This window comes from Palaemon carinicauda, chromosome 35 (assembly GCF_036898095.1).
Source record: "Palaemon carinicauda isolate YSFRI2023 chromosome 35, ASM3689809v2, whole genome shotgun sequence".
NCBI lineage: Eukaryota > Metazoa > Arthropoda > Malacostraca > Decapoda > Palaemonidae > Palaemon > Palaemon carinicauda.
The window spans coordinates 2,060,156-2,080,155 of NC_090759.1; the positions used below are offsets into that span (position 1 = coordinate 2,060,156).

The 20,000-nt window shown below is 34.6% G+C and overlaps 1 protein-coding gene across 1 annotated transcript in view; it reads right to left on the reverse strand.

Moving 5' to 3' along the window:
- LOC137627383 (irregular chiasm C-roughest protein-like) overlaps positions 1-20,000 on the reverse strand; it is a 229,364-nt gene that overhangs the window by 20,125 nt on the left and 189,239 nt on the right. Inside the window, exon 9 of the mRNA XM_068358469.1 lies at positions 6,109-6,267. Coding sequence (XP_068214570.1) covers positions 6,109-6,267 — 159 coding nt within the window. The remainder of the gene's footprint in view (positions 1-6,108; positions 6,268-20,000) is intronic.

A 20,000-nucleotide genomic window follows, 5' to 3' on the forward strand; every position in this document is an offset into this window, starting at 1 on the left:
TCTCTCTCTCTCTCTCTCTCCCCTCAAGTTTTATGCTGTAGTGATAGTCCAACAGCAATAAGCTTTTAATCCCTTGTACATTATAAAATCTGTGGGTTAAAAAAAAGGTCACTTTTCTTTTGGTACTCTCCCATATCCCAGCATCAGATAATAATAATAATAATAATAATAATAATAATAATAATAATTAGCAGGATTAAAGATGTGGTTGTATATTAGAATCGTAGCGTCATTTATTATTAAAAATTGACTTTTCATAGAAAAAAAAGGAATTATTTTAAAAAAAGAGAAAAGGAAAAAAATATTATTTAAAAGAAGAAATAAGAAAAAAATAACGCGTGTGAAATAGCAATAGATCGTACTATTTAAAGTTGTAGTGGCCTATTGAAAAAGTCCCACCTGGCATTTTGCTGGACGGGAGATCGAGCCCGGATTAAACTCGATAGTTTGTTTAGTGTCTGCACCCTCACCAATCTTGAGAGCTAAGAATTGGTATTTGGGGAAATCATAGGTCTACCTACTGAGTCATCAGTAGCCATTGCCTGGCCCACCCTGGTCCTTGCTTGGGTGGGGGGGGGGCATTGGTTGTTGATCTTATGTATAGTATATTTGGTCAGTCTCTAAGTCATTATCCATTGTCACTGTACCTTGCCTCTGCAATTCATGAACGACCTTTAAACCAGCAAGTTCTCATAAATTTCGTTTAATGTGTTTTTAAGCTTCCTTTTTTCGGGATCTGCTCTTTGTTGATGCACGCTGATAACAATACGTAGTTAGTTTTAATATGATATTCGCTTGAACACAGCGCATTTCATGAGGATGATGCACAACACAGCGTATTTGATTAAGCTACTCCTTGTTTGCTGCAGCCCGCATCGCTAGTATTTAATTATGATGTATTTTGTTCATTGCGTAGTTTGTTTGACTGTGGCGTGCACTAATTATAGTAGACATCATGTTCCAGTATGCACTAGTCTGTTTAACTTTCCCAATGGTAGTTGTTATGATAAATTTTGTTTGCATCACAAGGGAATGGAGTAGAGGGAGCCTGTGATTGATGATCCAGACCTGTTTACAACAAACGGTACATTTGAGGACGCTTGTTATTTATAAACTTTGGTAACCGTGTTGGCTGCAATACATAGTATGACGATTACTCCTCTCGTACTGTACAATTAGATACATGAGTCCGTGGCACACTTTGCTCCAAAGAAGTGCACACTGTCACATCGTTTCTTCGTGGCTATTATGCAAACAAATAGTGCAGGGCGAGAGGGCAGAGCTGGTGGTCGGGCCTAAACCCCGGAACTCTGCGCGCAGTAAGGGTGCGGTTTGGTGTACTTCTTCAGAGCGAGGTGTACCAGGAATTCGCGTGTCCAACTATAAATTTATTGTTCATGAATATATACCCAGTGCGTTTTATATGCTGTTCAACAATATATCCATTTTTTCCGAGCCTGCTTAACGAAACATAGATTTTTCACAACATAATTCCCGCCTTACAATCACCAGACTGGGGTTTGAGTCCCACTCAGAATCGTTAGTTTCTTCAGTGTCTGCAACCTCAAAATTCTTGTGAGCTAAGGAAGGGAGGGGTTTATTACTAGGGGAGCTAATAGATCAACCTGGTGAGTCATTAGCAGCCGATGTCTTATCCTGCTTGGTACGGAAATGTCACTGTCCCCTGACTCTGCCTTGTATGATCGGACTCTAAACCGTTAAAACTATGTTTAATTAACACCAATTGCCTTTAATATTATTGCACATTTGTTTTCAATAAAATCAAACTAATCAGTATGATACTCTGTAGCTAATCTTTCTAAAACTCAGAATAATGGATGAGGCATTCCTATTTACAACACAAAAGTTGATTTGAGTGGGATATATTCTGTAAGGCACTTTGTCGACAATTCAAAGCCTATTTAATTCCAATAAATTTTGTATACAATGCAGTCGCACACTGTAAACAATGTGATATATTTCTATGCAATACCGAGAGTTATTTGTTGGGATTCATTTTGCTCATGGTGTATAATAAGTTTAGTTTTGATAAATTGATCGGAATTTGCTCAACATCTGATTGCGAGAAACGTTGATTGCAATTCCCATCACTTTCCATTGTCGATTATCAGACGGAAGGGTGCAATTGATGGTGACAAATTGCTCGAAATGCTCATGATGACGATCAGTTTAGGTTTTGAGTAGACTGCGCATGTTATTAATGTAATAATGTACGTGACCTGCGACCCCCTCTCCCCAGAGTATGACTGCTCCTCTCTCTCCTGCCAGAGGAACGGGGAAAGTAGAGCCTGACTAGATACAAAGAAATATATATATATATATATATATATATATATATATATATATATATATATATATATATATATATATATATATATATATATATATATATATACAGAGAGAGAGAGAGAGAGAGAGAGAGAGAGAGAGAGAGAGAGACTTGTTCTTTGCTTTATATAGATTTTCTGAACTTAGCTTGTTTTGTATTGATACCGTCTGCATGCAAAATTGGAACAGGCTGCACGCAATTTAAAGTTGAAAGATCGTTCATGAATGTCAGAGTCAAAGGGCACGACAATGCCTTACTTAGAATGACAATGCCCTAGAGACTAACTACAGTATATATACATATACAGTAGATGATCAGTGCCCAAGGCCCTCTCCACTCAAACTAGGACCAGGAAGGGCCAGGCAATGAATGCTGAGGATTCAGCAGGTAGACCTATACGCTCCCAAAACCCAACCCCGCTATTAGCTCACAAAGATGGTGAGGTTTCAAACACTACTAGATACTATTGAGCCTGATCGGGTCTCGAACTCCCGTCCTATAGATTATACTATATAATACGAATTTCGCTATAACGATACATGCTTCATGAAACAATGGATTTGTATGTAAGGTACATTGATTTAGAAACAATAAATTTCATCATGATACAATGAGAACACCTCACACTCCATATCCTTATAATGTCGTTGATTAATTTTACGTAAATCATTTAATTACCATCCTCTGGTATTATCATCCCTCTCTTGGTGAGTGTGCTTTAATTTGGTGAAAGAGTTTGTGTATTGTTATGATCAGCAAAGCTGTACTAGTCATGGCCACCCATACTAGGTTGGTATGCTGTGAACAATCAGAGAAAAATCTCCCACCACCACCAATCTGCAGTTGGCCATTGTGGTGATTAAAAAATGGCCATAGCTCAGAGAGGAATAAAGACATGTCTGAAGCCTTTGACGTGCGTGCAGTGAACCAGAAATAATTGCATTTTATTTTTATTATAATGGAAGTGTGCGTTTGATTCCGTGAATTTTCCTCAGGAAACATCTGAGTTTCCATATACAACACATACGATTATAATGTAATTTGACCCGGCGCATTCAGGCTGTTTTGATAAGTTCTGGTTGTGATAAATAGTGTTTAGTGATTAAGGTTACATAAATGCAGCCGTTTATAGTCCATTGTAGGACAAAGACTTCAGACATTCATGTGTAGGGTTTAGACAGTTTTCATCACCACGTTGGCCACTGCGGATTTTATCTGATCGCTCACGCCAAACCAGCCTAGTATGGGTGGCCATGATTGGTACAGGTTTGCTGATCATGGCGATACACAAACTCTTTCACCAAGGTAAGGATCCCCTTTCAGAAAGGGGTATGATGGTTACGACTGGGTAAATAATGTTTTTTTTTCTTTTTTTCGGATTCTACACTGTGCGTTAAGAAGGTCTTTGTTTTTCGTGCAAATACAATCTATTCAGTATAGGTCACGTATTAATTTGTAGGGAGGTATAATTCGTGTCAGGACATGACTTCTCTCTCTCTCTCTCTCTCTCTCTCTCTCTTGGAACTCGTTGGAAAACATTAATAAAAAAAAATTAAAGAAGGCAGATGGGACGGTCTCTATACAAACACAAGGAAACAAAACATTAGCGTCTCACTCTTAGTGGTCAAAAGGTGGATGGGTCATCCCCTATTAATCTCCCCTACCCAAAAAACAAACTACTGCACACGAACTAACCGAAATCGAAAAGAAAACGGAAACAAAATTGAAAAGAAAACGGAAGAACGACCCACAAGCAAAAAGGGAAAACTGAGGAGTTTTTTAATGGTCCGATAAATCTGCATAACGGAAAAATGAGACAAAGAGCACAAAAGACATTTCTCGAGAATAAAGAGAGACTGAAGGGAAGAGAGTCTCTCTTAATTGCCCCAGCTTTGTTTTCCCTCAACAATGGTTTTCATTCCATAGATTTTCTCCCATTCCATTCAGAAGGAAGAAGTCTGCGGCAATGATGATAATGATTAAGAAGTAGAACATGAGGGCGAAGAATAAAAAAAAAAAAAGTAATATGAGGATGATGGTAATGAAAACAAAAGAAGAGAAGGGAAAGAGAAAACAGTTTTGTTTATACAATTTTACTTCTTTTTTTTTTTCTTTTTACCGATTTGACACGCTCTTGCTCCGTTTACTCCATTATCCATTCTACTTATTGATTGGTTTGACGTTTATTCATATCCATATCTGCTGATTGGACATTGAGATCTAATTCTTGAATACATAATTGTAAAACCTTAATAACGTCAACGTTAGATTATTGATTCATCATCATGTACTCCTGCGCCTATTGACGCAAAGTGCCTCGGTTAGATTTCGCCAGTCGTCTCTATCTTGAGCTTTTAATTGAATACTTCTCCATTCATCATATCCTAATTTGCGCTTCATAATCCTCAGCTATGTAGGCCTGGGTGTTCCAACTCTTCTAATGCCTTGTGGATCCCAACTGAACGTTTGGTGAACTAATCTCTCTTGGGGAGAGCGAAGAGCATGCCTAAACCATCTCCATCTACCCATCATCATAATCTCATCAGCATATGGCACTCGAGTAATATCTCTTATAGTTTTATTTCTAATCCTGTCTTGCCATTTAACTCCCAATATCCTTCTGAGAGCTTTGTTCTCAAATCTACTAAATCTATTGGAGATCGTTTCATTGTCATACCATGACTCATGCCCTTAGTGTAACACCGATCTCTTTAAACTGATATATAGTCTGATTTTTATATGTAATTTCAGGTGATTTGATTTCCTAATTTTACTTAACCTAGCCCTTGTCTGATTTGCTTTTCTAATCTTTGATAAACTCTAATTCTAAAAACCCTGTATTGGAGGTCATAGTTCCTAAATACTCAAATGATTCAACCTCATTAATCCTTTCTCCTTCCAATGATATTTCATCTTTCATTGCATATTCCGTTCTCATTATCTGTCTTTCTTCTACCTATCTTCAGCCCAACCTCTTGTGATATTTCATGCATTCTGATAAGCAAGCATTGCAGTTCCTGTGGTGCTCTGCTAACAAGGACAGCATCTTCGACATACTCTAGGTCTGCTAAACTCCTATCACCGTCAAATTACCGATTGATAAAACTAAATTAGACAAATCAATCGAACGATTCAATTTCAAAATTATTATCAATTTCACATACATTAGAACATGGTAATTAATGATGAGGATAATAATGCAATGCCATAACACAAAATGCTAAATTCCAAAGTATTGAAGTCCTAAGTACTAAATCGTTTTGAAAGGCAGATTAGTTAACAAATTATCTGTTAATTTGAGTCGTAATTAGATTATGATAATTGATGAATCTTATGAAAATGCTAAATTTAAAAGTATTGAAAGACAGATTACTTAACAAATCAAGGATCAACCATTGTAATTGTTCAGTGGATTCTCTCAACTTTGTCAAGGTAGTAGAGAAACTTTAGCTATGGTGGCAACGACCTCTTCTAGGAGGACTCTCCCAAAATTAAACCATTGTTCTCTAGTCTTAGGTAGCGCTATAGCCTCTGTACCATGATCTTCCATTGTCTCGAGTTTGAGATTTCTTACTTGAGGGTACACACAAGCATATTATTGTTTGCTTATTTTCTATCCTCACTGGGCTATCTATTCTGCTGAAACTTTTGAGCTTATATCATCCAGCTGTTCCAACCGCAGTTGTAGCTTAGCTAGTAATAATCATAATGATAATATTGAGAGGTAAAAAATATTTTTCATTACACAATGTACTTACTCATCTCCTTTAGGAAAACTTCTACGCCATCCGAACCATACTCGTTGTGGACGGAGAAATTGTAGGCTCCGAAATCAGCGGCTGTGGCCTCGTGAATGAAGAGTGTGTGTCTGATGCCCCTGCTGGTGACTTCCTGATTGACCTGGAAGCGCTTTTCTTCTGAAAGACCAAAGCAAGGATTACGGATTAGTAGCTTAAGGTATAACGGGGAGAGAATGTTGGGTTTCATGATGACAATGATAATGATAATAATGAAATAAAAGAAATAATAATAATAATAATAATAATAATAATAATAATAATAATAATAATAATAATAATAATAATAAAAACAGTAGAACAATAATAATGAAAACGATAATAACAATAATAATAATAATACTACTACTAATAATAATACTACTAATAATAATAATAATGTTATTATTATTATTATTTTTATTATTATTATTATTATTATTATTATTATTATTATTATTGATCTACTGCTTTTATTATTATTATTATTATTATTATTATTATTATCAACAACAACAACAACGACGACAACAACAACAATAATAATAATAATAATAATAATAATAATACTATTATTATCATTATTATTATTATTATTATTATTATTATTATTATTATTATTATTATTGTTATTATTATTATTATGTAAATAGCTGGGCTTTTGAAATCACAAATAATTTTCTTAATCTCAGTAAAGATAGAGATAAAATGATAGACAAATGTGTCATACACTGGAATAAACACAAAAAAGACATAGAAGATCAGATAAGTGATGTGTGGAAACCCCTATATCGGTACAAGGGGTTTGGTAGTCGATCCTCCACAAATATTGAAAAACTAGTATACGTGACCCGTTAAAATGACAGCTAAAAATTTAGAAAGGTATGCATAAAACGCACACAGAGATTCAATCCTTCCCACCCTCTCCCCGTTTAATAACTACAAATATTCCGTTTGGACAATTTATGGTAGATTGGGGTTTCCGAGTATACCTCCCTATATATATATATATATATATATATATATATATATATATATATATATATATATATATATATATATATGTATATATATGTATATATATGGATATATATATATATGTATATGTATATATATATATATATATATATATATATATATATATATATATATATATATATATATATATATATATATATATATAACAAGATACATTTATTATATAGAGGAAATGATTGGTGTTACGTCTATGATGATAAATACACTTAACTATTTTTGCATTTTGGGTGATTTTTCTCGAACTACGCACGCGTTATTCAAAGCGAAATTTTGAGTTTTCTTTTGAGATACACATCTGTTTTATCCTTTTAAATGTGCATGAATTTCTGAACACTGATTAACATGATACAAAGTTTTATCTCAAATATATATATATATATATATATATATATATATATATATATATATATATATATATATAGAGAGAGAGAGAGAGAGAGAGAGAGAGAGAGAGAGAGAGAGAGAGAGAGAGAGAGAGAGAGAGAGAGAGAGAGAACCTACATACATACATATATACATGCTAATCGAATGCTTACTTTTCTTCGCCAAAAGCAGGATGTCAAGAATATGAGGATTTCGCTCAACTTATTCTCTCTCTCTCTCTCTCTCTCTCTCTCTCTCTCTCTCTCTCTCTCTCTCTCTCTCTCTCATAGTTGATATAATACTGGAACATCACACCATTACAATTAAATATCTAGATAGATGAACCATGAATGTGTTTATATTCTCAATTTATAAGTATCTGTTAGTGAAATACGTCCCAGGGAGAGTCCAACGTTGAAAAGAAACTAATGAAAATTCTTTCATCCATAAAATAGCAACGAGTGGCAAGTAGGTAAGACACAAAACTTTGCAATATAGAATTTTTATAATAAGATTAAGAATAATGGAACTGATAAGAGAAGAATATAGCTAAATGTTCACAGAAATATACATATAGGCGTAGAAAATAATATATTGAAACCATTCTGAATTATACATCAATTCCATGAGATTTGAAATAAAATTATGCAAATAAACAAATAATGACATGAAAATAACGGGAAATCGCTTAGACGCTATATTTTAACACCAGCTGTTGGCGAAAGGAGGTTGAATTGCCTCTGCAGGTCGATCCAGATCCAGGGAACCACACAAGCCCTAAGAGTTAACGCTCTTGTGATCAGGAGTTGAATTAATGCCCATGACTTTTATACTTTTGCGAGTAACATGACTATACTATCCCTTTGAAGTAGACGGCCTGTCTATGTCAGCTCGAGATGGCGGTGTAAGGAATATACCAGTCTATACATTGAGTCAGTATAGGTTACTGTCTGGTTTTCCCCTATCTTAACTTGGGTGAAGAATTACAATGAGTTATATTGAATTTGGATGTCTCCAAGATTTATAGTCCTTCCGCGGTGACTCCATTTGCTCTTTGGTTGAGTGAATCTGTTTGTTCAGAATTTTTATGGTCTTATCTTACTTTTTCTTGAATTTGTTTAGTGATTATGAGGGACTTTAAAATATGGAAAACCAAAACTTCAAATCAAGGGTAAACACAGTCATAAGGTCAGTGACATGTAAAACAACAGATGCAAAGGTAAAAGAGCTGTGAAGTGGAAAGGCTTAATGTCTGCTCTAGTGAACTTTGTCCTGAGATGGCTTAAGGTCAGCTTAATCTAACAACAAATTCGGATAGCGTTTGTTACTCCCACACCTTCACATTTAATGCTCAAGCTAAAAAAGTAATTGTTAACACTACAGGTAAAAGAAGACAGAGGGAGACCACCTTTAATGCAATTCTTTGTCTCGATTCCGATACAAAGAGGAATTGTTATGTTTTCACCATCCTAACTCTAAAAGTTACGGATGAATTTTGATGAAAATTTCAGAATATGTCAGAAATGGACTAACTTGGGAGTAATTAAATTTTGGAAGTGATCCCAATCACCATCGAAATTCCGGATTCTTATTATACAGTAGATATATTCACGGTTTACGTATGAAAGAAGGAAAGCTTGGTCGCAGACTTGAGTGAAATATTGACAATCTTCATTGGCAAAGATCTGAAATCTCTGATTGCTCATTTTGTATTTGATATGGCCATGCGTTATGATAAGGGTGTAGCCATCATATGGCGACTTGCAAATGAGGAAAACCGTTCTTTGTGGTTGAATCAACGGCTAGTAAGTTAAGGCTGTAGAAACAGACATTTAGTGCAGGGAGAGAAACAGGAAAGAAATGTTGACAGTGGAGCCTGACGTTGAGACGATGATAACGGAAGTGAAGGCCTTCCGTGCCTTTCCTCATCGGGAGAAACAAAGAATACTGAGAAAGAAGAAATATGGTGCCTTCTTAAAGGAGGAAAAGTCTACGAGCACATAATTGTTATTGGGGTGAAGTATTGGAAACCTGAGAGAGAGAGAGAGAGAGAGAGAGAGAGAGAGAGAGAGAGAGAGAGAGAGAGAGAGAGAGAGAACGTAATCCCAGAAAGAAATAAATTATATAAACACTCACACATAACCACACACAGCATATATATATATATATATATGTATATATTTATATATATATATATATATATACATATATACATACATACATATATATATATATATATATATATATATATATATATATATATATATATATATATATATATTATATATATCTCCTAATATCTGGATTCTCTCTACCTCTTTGCTGAGTTGCTAAGTCATTGGAACCTTGGTGTCTTGGGTCCGAGTTCGATTCCCGGGCCGACAAGAATGTGTTATCTTTGAGTTGATTCCCCCTTGGGCCTGATCCCGAGGTAGAGAGAATCCAGGTATTAGGAGGTGTATAATATATGGCTTATATGAATATGAAAAACACGTTTGAATTTGCAATATTATCACACACGCACACACACACACAAACACACACACACACACACACACACACACATATATATATATATATATATATATATATATATATATATATATATATATATATATAAAATTGCACACATGGAAATGTGATTTGAGCTATTTTATTTTTTAACTGTATATCCCACTAAAAACCTTGAGCTTTATTGTGATACATAAATCTAACGATCTTAAATAATTGGCATTATGACTTCCCGTCGTAAGGAAATAAACAACTAATTCCATTGCCGTTCAAACGTACCCTAACGAGTCTCTCTCTCTCTCTCTCTCTCTCTCTCTCTCTCTCTCTCTCTCTCTCTCTCTTTTCGTATGGAAATAAACAGTCTCTCTCTCTCTCTCTCTCTCTCTCTCTCTCTCTCTCTCTCTCTCTCTCTCTCTCTCTCTCGCAAAATATAAAAAAAAGAAACAGTATATGAAAGAGTTGGTGAAAATTAAAAAATAAGAGTTAATGAAAATCACTTCATGAAGCGTGTCACATTTCGGCCACTTATGACGACATAGGATGCCCAAACGCATAACATTCCATTATGCTCTTACGTAGATTAGCATATATTAACCTTAGGAAAAGCTGGTCCTCTGGTGGATTCTGTCTTTTGCTCTGTTCAAGGGGAGTTTGGGTTTTATATTTTTTTCTATCTTTGGCTCTGCTGAACGGGACTTTGAGTTGTATAATCTTTTCTTTCTTTTGCTTTGCTCAAGGGGGCTTCAGGTTGTATAATCCTTTCTATCTTTCACTCTGCTCAAGGGGAGTTTGAGTTCTATAATCTTTTCTGTCTTTCGCTCTGCTCAAGGGAATTTTGAGTTCTATAGACTATTCTGCCTTTCTCTCTACCCAAATGGAATTTGGGTTGTATGATCTTGTCGGTTTTTCACTGTGCTCAAGGGAAGTTTGAGTTGTATAATCTTTTCTTTCTTTCGCTTTACTCAAGAGGAGTTTGGGTTGTGTAATGTATAATATTTTGTGTCTTTCGCTCAGCTCAAGGGGAGTTTAGGTTGTATAATCTTCTCTGGGTTTTTCCCTGGTCAGTGTATTAGGTTGTATAATATTTACTGTCTTTCATTATGCTCAAGGTAAGTTTAAATTATATAATCTTTTTTGGCTTTTGCTTTGCTCAATGTGAGTTTGGGTTGTACAATCTTTTTGTCTTTCGCTGTGCTCACGGGGAGTTTGGGTTGTATAATATTCTTGTCTTTTGATGGTGTCAATGGAGGTTTTGATTCTATAATACTTCCTGTCTTTCACTCTGCTCAAGGGGAGTTTGGATTATGTAATCATTTTTGTCTTTGTGCTCAAAGAGAGTTTGGTATGTGTAATATTTTTGTCTTTTGCTGGTGTCAAGGGGGGTTTTGGTTTTGTAATAATTTCTGTCTTTCGCTGTGCTCGAGGAGAGTTTGGGTTGTATTGTCATTTCTGTCTTTCACTGTCCTTAAAGAGAGTTTGAGCTGTATGATCTTTTCTGTCTTTTCTTGCGCCAAAGGGTAGTTTGAGTTGTATATTTGTTTACTATCATTCGCTCTGCTCAGGTAATTTTGGATTGTGTAATCTTTTGTCTTTCTCTGTGGTCAAGGGGAGTTTGGGTTGTATAATCTTTTCTGACATTCGCACTTTTCAAGGGAATTTTGGGTTGTATAGTTTTTTCTGACTTTTTCTCTGTTCAAGTAGAGTTTGGGTTGTATAATCTTTTCTGTCTTTTGCTATGTTCAAGGTTAATGTTGGTTGTATAATCTTTTTCTGTCTTTGGCTCTGCTCAAGGGTATTTTGAGTTGTATAATCTTCCCTGTCTTTTGCTCTACACAAGCGGAGTTTAGGTTGTATATATTTTTTCTGTCGTTGGCTTAATTCAATGGGAGTTTAGGTTGTATAATCTTATCTGTCTTTCAGTGTGTCCAAGGGTAATTCGGGTGGTATAACCTTTCATGTCTTCCTCTCTGCTCAAGAGGAATTTGGGTTGTATAATCTTTTCTGTTTTCTTGCTTTACTCAATGGGAATTTGGGTTGTATAACCTTTTCTGTCTTCTGTTTTATTTAATGGAAGTTTGGGTTGTATAATCTTTTCTATCTTGCTTTACTCAATGGGAGTTTGGGTTGTATAACCTTTTCTGTCTTTTGTTTTACTCAATGGGAGTTTGAGTTGTATAATCTTTTCTTTCTTTTGCTTTACTCAATGGAAGTTTGGGTTGTATAACCTTTTCTGTCTTGCTTTACTCAATGGGAGTTTGGGTTATATTACCTTTTCTGTCTTTTGCTTTACTCAATAGGAGTTTGAATTGTATAATCTTTTCTGTCATCTGCTTTACTCAATGGAAGTTTTGGTTGTATAATCTTTAATATCTTTTGCTTACTCAATGGAGTTATGGGTTGTATAATCTTTTCCTGCCTTTCGCTCTGTTCAAGTGGAGTTTGGGTTCTATAATCTGTTCTGTCTTTAGCTCTAGTCAAGGTGGAGTTTGAGATGTATAATCTTTACTGTCTTTTGCTCAGGTCAAGGGGAGTTTGGGTAGTTTATTCTTTTTTGTCTGCCTTGTTGAAGGGGAGTTTGGGTTGTATAATCTTTTCATCTTTTGCTTTGCTCAAGGGGAGTTTGGGTTGTATATTTTTTTCTGTCTTTCAATCTGTTCAAGGGGACAATGGGTTGTATAATCTTTTCTGTCTTTTGCTGAGCTCAAGGGAAGTTTGAGTTGTATAATCTTCTGCCATTTGCTCTGCTGAAGGGAGTTTGATTTGTATAATTTTTTCTGCCTTTTGCTTTGGCCAAGGGGAATTTGGATTGTTTAATCTTGTCTGTCTTTTGCCCTGTTAAAGGGAAGTTTGGATTCTATAATCTTTTCTGTTTTGTTTTGTTGAAGGGGAGCTTGAGTAGTATAATCTTTTCTGTATTTTTCTCAGTTCCAGGGTAGTTTGGGTTGTATATCTTTTACTGTCTTTCGCTCTGCTCAAGGGGAGTTTTGGCTGTATAATCTTTTCTGTCTGTTGCTTTACTCAATGGGAGTTTGAGTTACATAATCTATTTTGTGTTTTGCTCTGCTGAAGGGGAGTTTGGGCTGTATAATCGTTTCTATATTTTGCTCTATTCAAGGGGACTTTGGTGTGTATAATCTTTTCTTTGTTTTGCTCAGCTCTAGGGTAGTATAGGTTGTATATCCTTTTCTGTCTTTCGCTCTGCTCAAAGGGAGTTTTGATTGTATAATCTTTTCTGTCTGTTGCTTTACTCAATGGGAGTTTGAGTTACATAATCTATTCTGTGTTTTGCTCTGCTGAAGGGGAGTTTGGGCTGTATAATCGTTTCTACCTTTTGCTCTATTCAAGGGGACTTTGGTGTGTATAATCTTTTCTGTGTTTTGCTCTGCTCAAGAGGAGGTTTGCTTGTATAATCTGTTCTGTGTTTTGCTTTACACAATGGGATTCTGGACTGTTTAATCTTTTCTGTATTGTGCTCTGTTCTAAGGTAATTTCGATTGTATAATCTTTTCTGTCTTTTGATCTGCAAAAAGGAACTTTCTGTTTTATAAAGGGGAATTAAGGTTTTACAATCTTTTCTGACTTTCTCGCTGCTCAATTGGAGTTTGTGTTGTATATTGTATAATCTTTTCAAATTTTTGTTTTGACAAGAGGAGTCTGGGTTGAATAACCTTTTCTTTCTTTTGATATGCTCAATGGGAGATTGGATATCTATAATCTTTTCTGCATTTCAATCTGCTCTAAGCAACTTGACACTGTTCATTTTTGTACTGCACTACCATATGCACTAAGCGTATTGAAAGCAATTTTGCACAGTATTGCATTGACAGAACATGTTTGAACGTCATTTATAAGTGTAATAGCGTATTTTATAAAGAATTTAATTATTTATTAGTTATGTCAAAGGTAAGACGTGATTATTCTTACTTTTGTATTACAGTAGGATCCAGTCTTTTAAGAGTGATGCTCATTTGTTATTTTTTTTTTTTATACAAGACTTTTTTTTTACGTTGAGTACAGTAGAGTCACGAGTCAGAAACCACTCAGAGCTGTGTCAGTAATGTAACTTCAGGGGAATATATGTATTTTGATAATATGAACGTATTATTGAATCCCTGTAAGAAGAGCCGACGAAGATGGGGATATACACAACTATAACAACCTTTGCTTATTCTAGGTATGTGTCCTGGAAATAATCCAATGACATTATTAACAAATATATCTATGGTGACAAAGATGTGATATACACACTTATTACAACCATTGCCTATTCCAGATATGTGACTCGGCAGTAATCCAATTACATTAATAACAAATATATCTATGGCGATAAAGATAGGATATACACAACTATAGCAACCATTGCTTATTCCAGGTATGTGTCTTGGCAGTAATTCAATTACATTAATAACAAATGTATCAATGGCCACGAAGGGCTAAAAGAACTCACGCACGAGACTAAGCAGCAGACGAAGAACCAACAAGAGGAAACCGAACTCATGCAACAGGATACTACAACCAACCAGAGAAACACACAAGTCTAGGCTACAATGAAGGTCGATGTGAAGAAAAGATACCAACGTCTAAAATTTCTATTTTATTTATGATAAAATCAAATAGGGTAGGAGTGAAATTTGTTACCAGTAGCATCAGGGTGTTAAGGTGAATTAGTTAGTTTTGCATGAAGAGATATGAAGTGCAATTAACAACACATGAACTATGTTAGAAGTAACTTTGTTTGTGATGTTACAAATTAATTTTGTAGATTTAATTAGCCTAACCTAATCCCGGTAGTAATTCAAAATGCCTCTAGATATAGAACATCCTGAACGTTTTAGCATTGTTGCAGAACCAAATTCTGTTCAACACGATGGCAATCGTGGTGTGAGGAATTTAAGATATATTAAGAAGCATTAGATGCACAGAAGGCGTTATTACTTCATACATCCGGTAGAGAGACACTGAAACCTACAGGTGACACAAGTAAAACTGCCATTAAAGCTCTTACCGCATATGTTGCTCCTCAGGTCAATAAATTTTCTGAAAGGTATCAATTTACAGCACAGCCATATCAGAAAGAAAATGAAAACTTAGATATATTTATGACTAGATTTAAGAATTTAGCTGTTTCATGTGAATTTTTCGAGTTATGAAATGTTATCATAGCTTAAGTTACTGGACATTGCACACCACAAGAGCTAAAACAAAACACTGCAAGATAAAGATTTAACACTAGAACAGATATTCATTATAGGCAGAGCTTTACAAACCTCAAATCGCTTGTAGAATGAATTAATGATTTGAAGTTCTTTGGCATCCTGACTTCGCTTGTAGAATTACCTATTAAATCACATAGGTAATTCTACAAGCAATAGAATGGAAATTTCAAAAATTAGTAAGATAGGCTCAAAGTTGAAAAACAACGAGAACCAGAGAGAATACGTCAAATCCTAGTCATAGGAAATTGCCTAATGCTAAGGTTCATAAATATCAGAATCATACTTATACACAGAAACAACAGAAAAAAAAAGCATGTTATAGATGTGGTAAAACTGATTATCTTGCATATGAAACTACGAAATGCCCTGCTACGGGACAGACATGCCTGAATTGTAGAAAGATGAGCCATTTTACAAATGTTTGTAGATTTCTTAAACAGTATGAAAAAAAAAATAGTTGCAGAAGATGATGCTATAGATCGGGAGAATAATGCAGAAAACGTTCATGATAACCAGGACTGGTAAGAAACTGATTTTGTGTTTTGCATAGATTCTATCTGCAAAAATCATAAATGGTAAACCAATTATAATGCAAGTTGGCACAGAAGCTGGTGTATCAATTATGTCTGAGAAAAGAGCTAATATCATTCCTAATTTGTTAATAGAAGGAACAAATTGAGTTTTGAAAGATTATATTGGTTTTCATAAGCAGAATTATAGTATAAAGAACATAAGATAGTGAGAATGCCATTAACCGTAGTTAAAGGTAAAGGACAAACATTGGTAGGTTTGGATTGGTTACAGAATTTGAAATTAGATTCGTCTAGTATTTTGAAGGTTACAGACGTACAAGATGAACACAATAATCACATCTTCTGTGGATAATATCCTATCAGAGTTTCAAGACCTATTTGAAGACAAAATCAGAACAGGTTTGAAACCAGATAGTACTATTAGATATTTTGCTCTGAGACTAGTGCTATATGCATTGAAAAGTGTAGTTGAAACAGAAATCAAAAGGTTAGAAAGTAATAGTTCATGGGAAAAAGATACATTTTTCAGATTGGGCTACAACATTAGGCTTATTATGAAGGGAAATGGTCATGTTAGTTTACGTGGAGATTACAAGGTAACGAATCCACAGCTCCGGTTAGCTCAACATCCATTACCAAATCCGAAAGATATGTTTGCAACTATGTCGGGATGTACTCTATTTTTTCTGAATCACATCTTAGATAAGCATTTCAACAGCATTCTATCGATGAAGATTCCCAGGAATCTTGTACAGTAAATACATCTTTAGGTTTGTATAGGCCAAAGTAATTCCCTTAACTGTAATTAAAGGTGAAGGACAAGCACAGGTGTGTTTGGATTGTTTACAGTATTTGAAATTAGATTGGCCAAATATTTTGAAGGTTACAGATGCAAAAGATGAACACAAGAATGAAATGTCAGTGGATAATAACCTATTACATTTTCAAGACATATTTGAAGATAAAGTCGGTACAGTAAAGAATGCAAAAGCAATTATAGTTTTGATACCAGATAGTACTCCTAGATATTTTGCTCCATGACCAGTGCCATATGCATTGAAAAGTGCAGCTGAAACAGAAATCAAAAGGTTAGAAAGTGAAAATTCATGGGAAAAGGATACATATTCAGATTGGGCTACACCATTAGTTCCTATTGTGAAGGAAAATGGTAAGGTTAAGTCAGGTGGAGATTACAAGTTAACGTTGAATCCACAGCCCCAGGTAGCTCAACATCTATTACCAAATCCGAAAAACATGTTTGCAACTATGTTAGGATGTACTGTATTTTCTACATTACATCTTAGACAAGCATTTCCACAGCTTCCCATGGATGAAAATTCAGAAGAATTATGTACAGTAAATATATCCTTAGGTTTGTATAGGCCAAAGAGATTACCTTATGGAGTAGCAAGTAGTCCAGCTATATGGCAACAAACTATGGATATGATTTTTTCAGGAATGTAAGGAGTATTCATTTTCATAGATGATATTTTAGTCTATGGTAAAGATTAAAGATAACAGAAAAAGATTATGGACAGTTCTGAAGAGTTTGATGGAACATGATATTAGAGTAAATAAGATCAAACGTATTTCAGAAGTTGATTCAGTGGAATACTTAGGTTTTATAATTAATGGTGAGTTATTCACAAGACTAAGGAAAAAATTGAAGCAGTGCAACTAAGAAAGGTACCAGAAAATTTTAAGGAATTACAATCATTTTTAGGTTTAGTTACATTTTATGGGAATTTCAATCAGACTTGATCTACAATTGCACATCCATTGTATAACTTGATGAATAACGGTATAGAGTGGAACTGAACAAAACACCATCAGGAATATTTTGTAAGAATCGAGCAGGAAATAATATCACCTAAATTTCTAGTACATTATCAAGTAAATCTACCGGTTAAATTAATATATGACGCATCAAACATAGGTTTAGGTGCATTATTATCTGATATAATGCCAAATGAAACAGAAAAAAAATCAATTGAATTCACTTCTAGAGTATTGAAAAAGGCAGCAAGGAATTACTCTCAAATAAAAAGAGAATGTTTAGCATTACTGTATGGAGTTAAGAAATTTCATATGTATCATTATGGAAGGAAAAAGTTCACTCTTGTTACAGATCCTAAACCTCTATTAGCAATATTGGGTCGAAAAGTAAGTTTACCTACATTGGTAGCTGCAAGACTACAACGCTGGGCAATTACGTTAGCCGTATATCATTGTAATATTGAATATTATCCTGCATCAAAGATAGGTAATGCCAATGCCTCATATAGATTTCCAATAGACAAAGAGTATGATAACAGTATATTGTTAGTTTTAGTATATGATGTACAAATTACAGCGAAAGATATTGAATACAATGCCAAGACAGACCCAATTCTTAGTGAGGGTTTGGAGAATTCAATAACAGGTACGGAATATGTGGAAAGGAAGATAATTTTCAACAATATAAGGATATTTGGAACGAAACTAGCATAACACAAGGTTATATATTAAAGGGATCACGAGTAATTATTCCTATTGCAAAGACTTTCATCTGTTGGCAAGGTGTAGATAGAGATAAGGAATTATTTGTAAGAAATTGTATGAATTAAGTTATGCAACAGAACAATCTTCCTTAGCTAGAATATACTCATGGGAATTGCACAGGTATCCACTACAGAGATTGTACATAGATTTTGCAGGTTCTTTCTTAGGTTATTTGTTTTTTTTTTATACTGGTAGATGCTTGCAGCAAGTGGCCAGAAGTACTTGCATTGAAGACGATCATGTCTTATGTAACTGTAAAAGAATTAATGCATTTTTTCTACACATGGTATTCCAGAAATAATTTTAACTGATAGTGATCCATAGTTTACCTCATAAGAGTTTAAAGAGTTTTGTAATGTGAATGGTATTAAGCATACATTTTCATTAACGTATCATCCAACCACGAATGGAGAGGCTGGAAGATTTGTTCAAACGTTTAAGCATAACATGAAATGTAAAAAATTAAATACAAATAACATATTTTTTATGTATCAAAGTTTTTGTCTAATAGAACAACACCGCACAGCACAACAGGAGTGACACCATTAAATTTGTTATTGGGAGGGAAGATTGGGTGTAAGTTAGCTTTGTTGTATCCAAGTTTGCAAAGAGATATAGAAGAAAAAGGGTATAAGCAAGTAGGAAATCCTAGAAATTTAAAAATTTACATCATGATGTTTTACTTGTTGGAAATATTTCAAAACGTCATGTTGATCAATTACTGCCATTTAAAAAAATCCTGTAGAGCATTTGAATGCTAGGGATGGAAATTTTTCAGAAGTAGTTAGATCAAATGAATCAAATATTAACTAAGATGCTCAAACATCAAATGTAGATTCAGAATCTATTCGTATACTAGTACAGGATAAAGTTAGAATAGGATGAATAGAGGAAGCCTCTGAGAGATTAAATTTGTAAAGTTTTTTACAATGTCAAGTTGAGGGACGAGACTGTTGTGTAATTTTGTACTGTAATGCCATGTGCAATGAGTTTATTGAAAGTAATGTTTCACAGTATTACATTGACCGAACATGTTTGAACGTTATTTATAAGTGTAGTAGCGTATGTTATGAAGGATTTAATCATTCAATAGCTACCTCAAAGATAGGATGTGATTCTTCTTACTTTTGTATTGCAGTAGGATCCAGTCTTGTAAGAGTGATGCTCATCTGTTACTTGCCTTTTTTTTTATACAAAAGTTTGTTTACATTAAGTAGAGTCACGAGTCGAAAGCCTCTCAGAGCTGTAGGAATAATGCAACTTAAGAGGAATAAATGCATTTTAATAATACAAACGGATTTTTGAGTCCCACTAAGAAGAGTCGACGAAGATGGGATATACACAACTATAACCACCAATGCTTATTCCAGGTATGTGTCATAGCAGTAATCCAATTACATTAATAACCAATATATCAATATTCTTTCTCTGTCGTTCACTCTGCTCAAGGGACTTTGGGTTGTATAATCTTTTCTGTCTTTCGGTCTACTCAAGAGGAGTTTAGGATATATAATCTTTTCTGTGTTTCACTCTGCTTAAGGTAACTTTGGTTTGTGTAATCTTTTCTGTCTTGCTCTTTTTATCTTTCCCTCTGCTCAAGGGGAGTTTGGGTTGCATAATCTTTTCTGTCTTTCTCTTTACTGAAGGGAAATTTGGGTTGTATAATCATTCC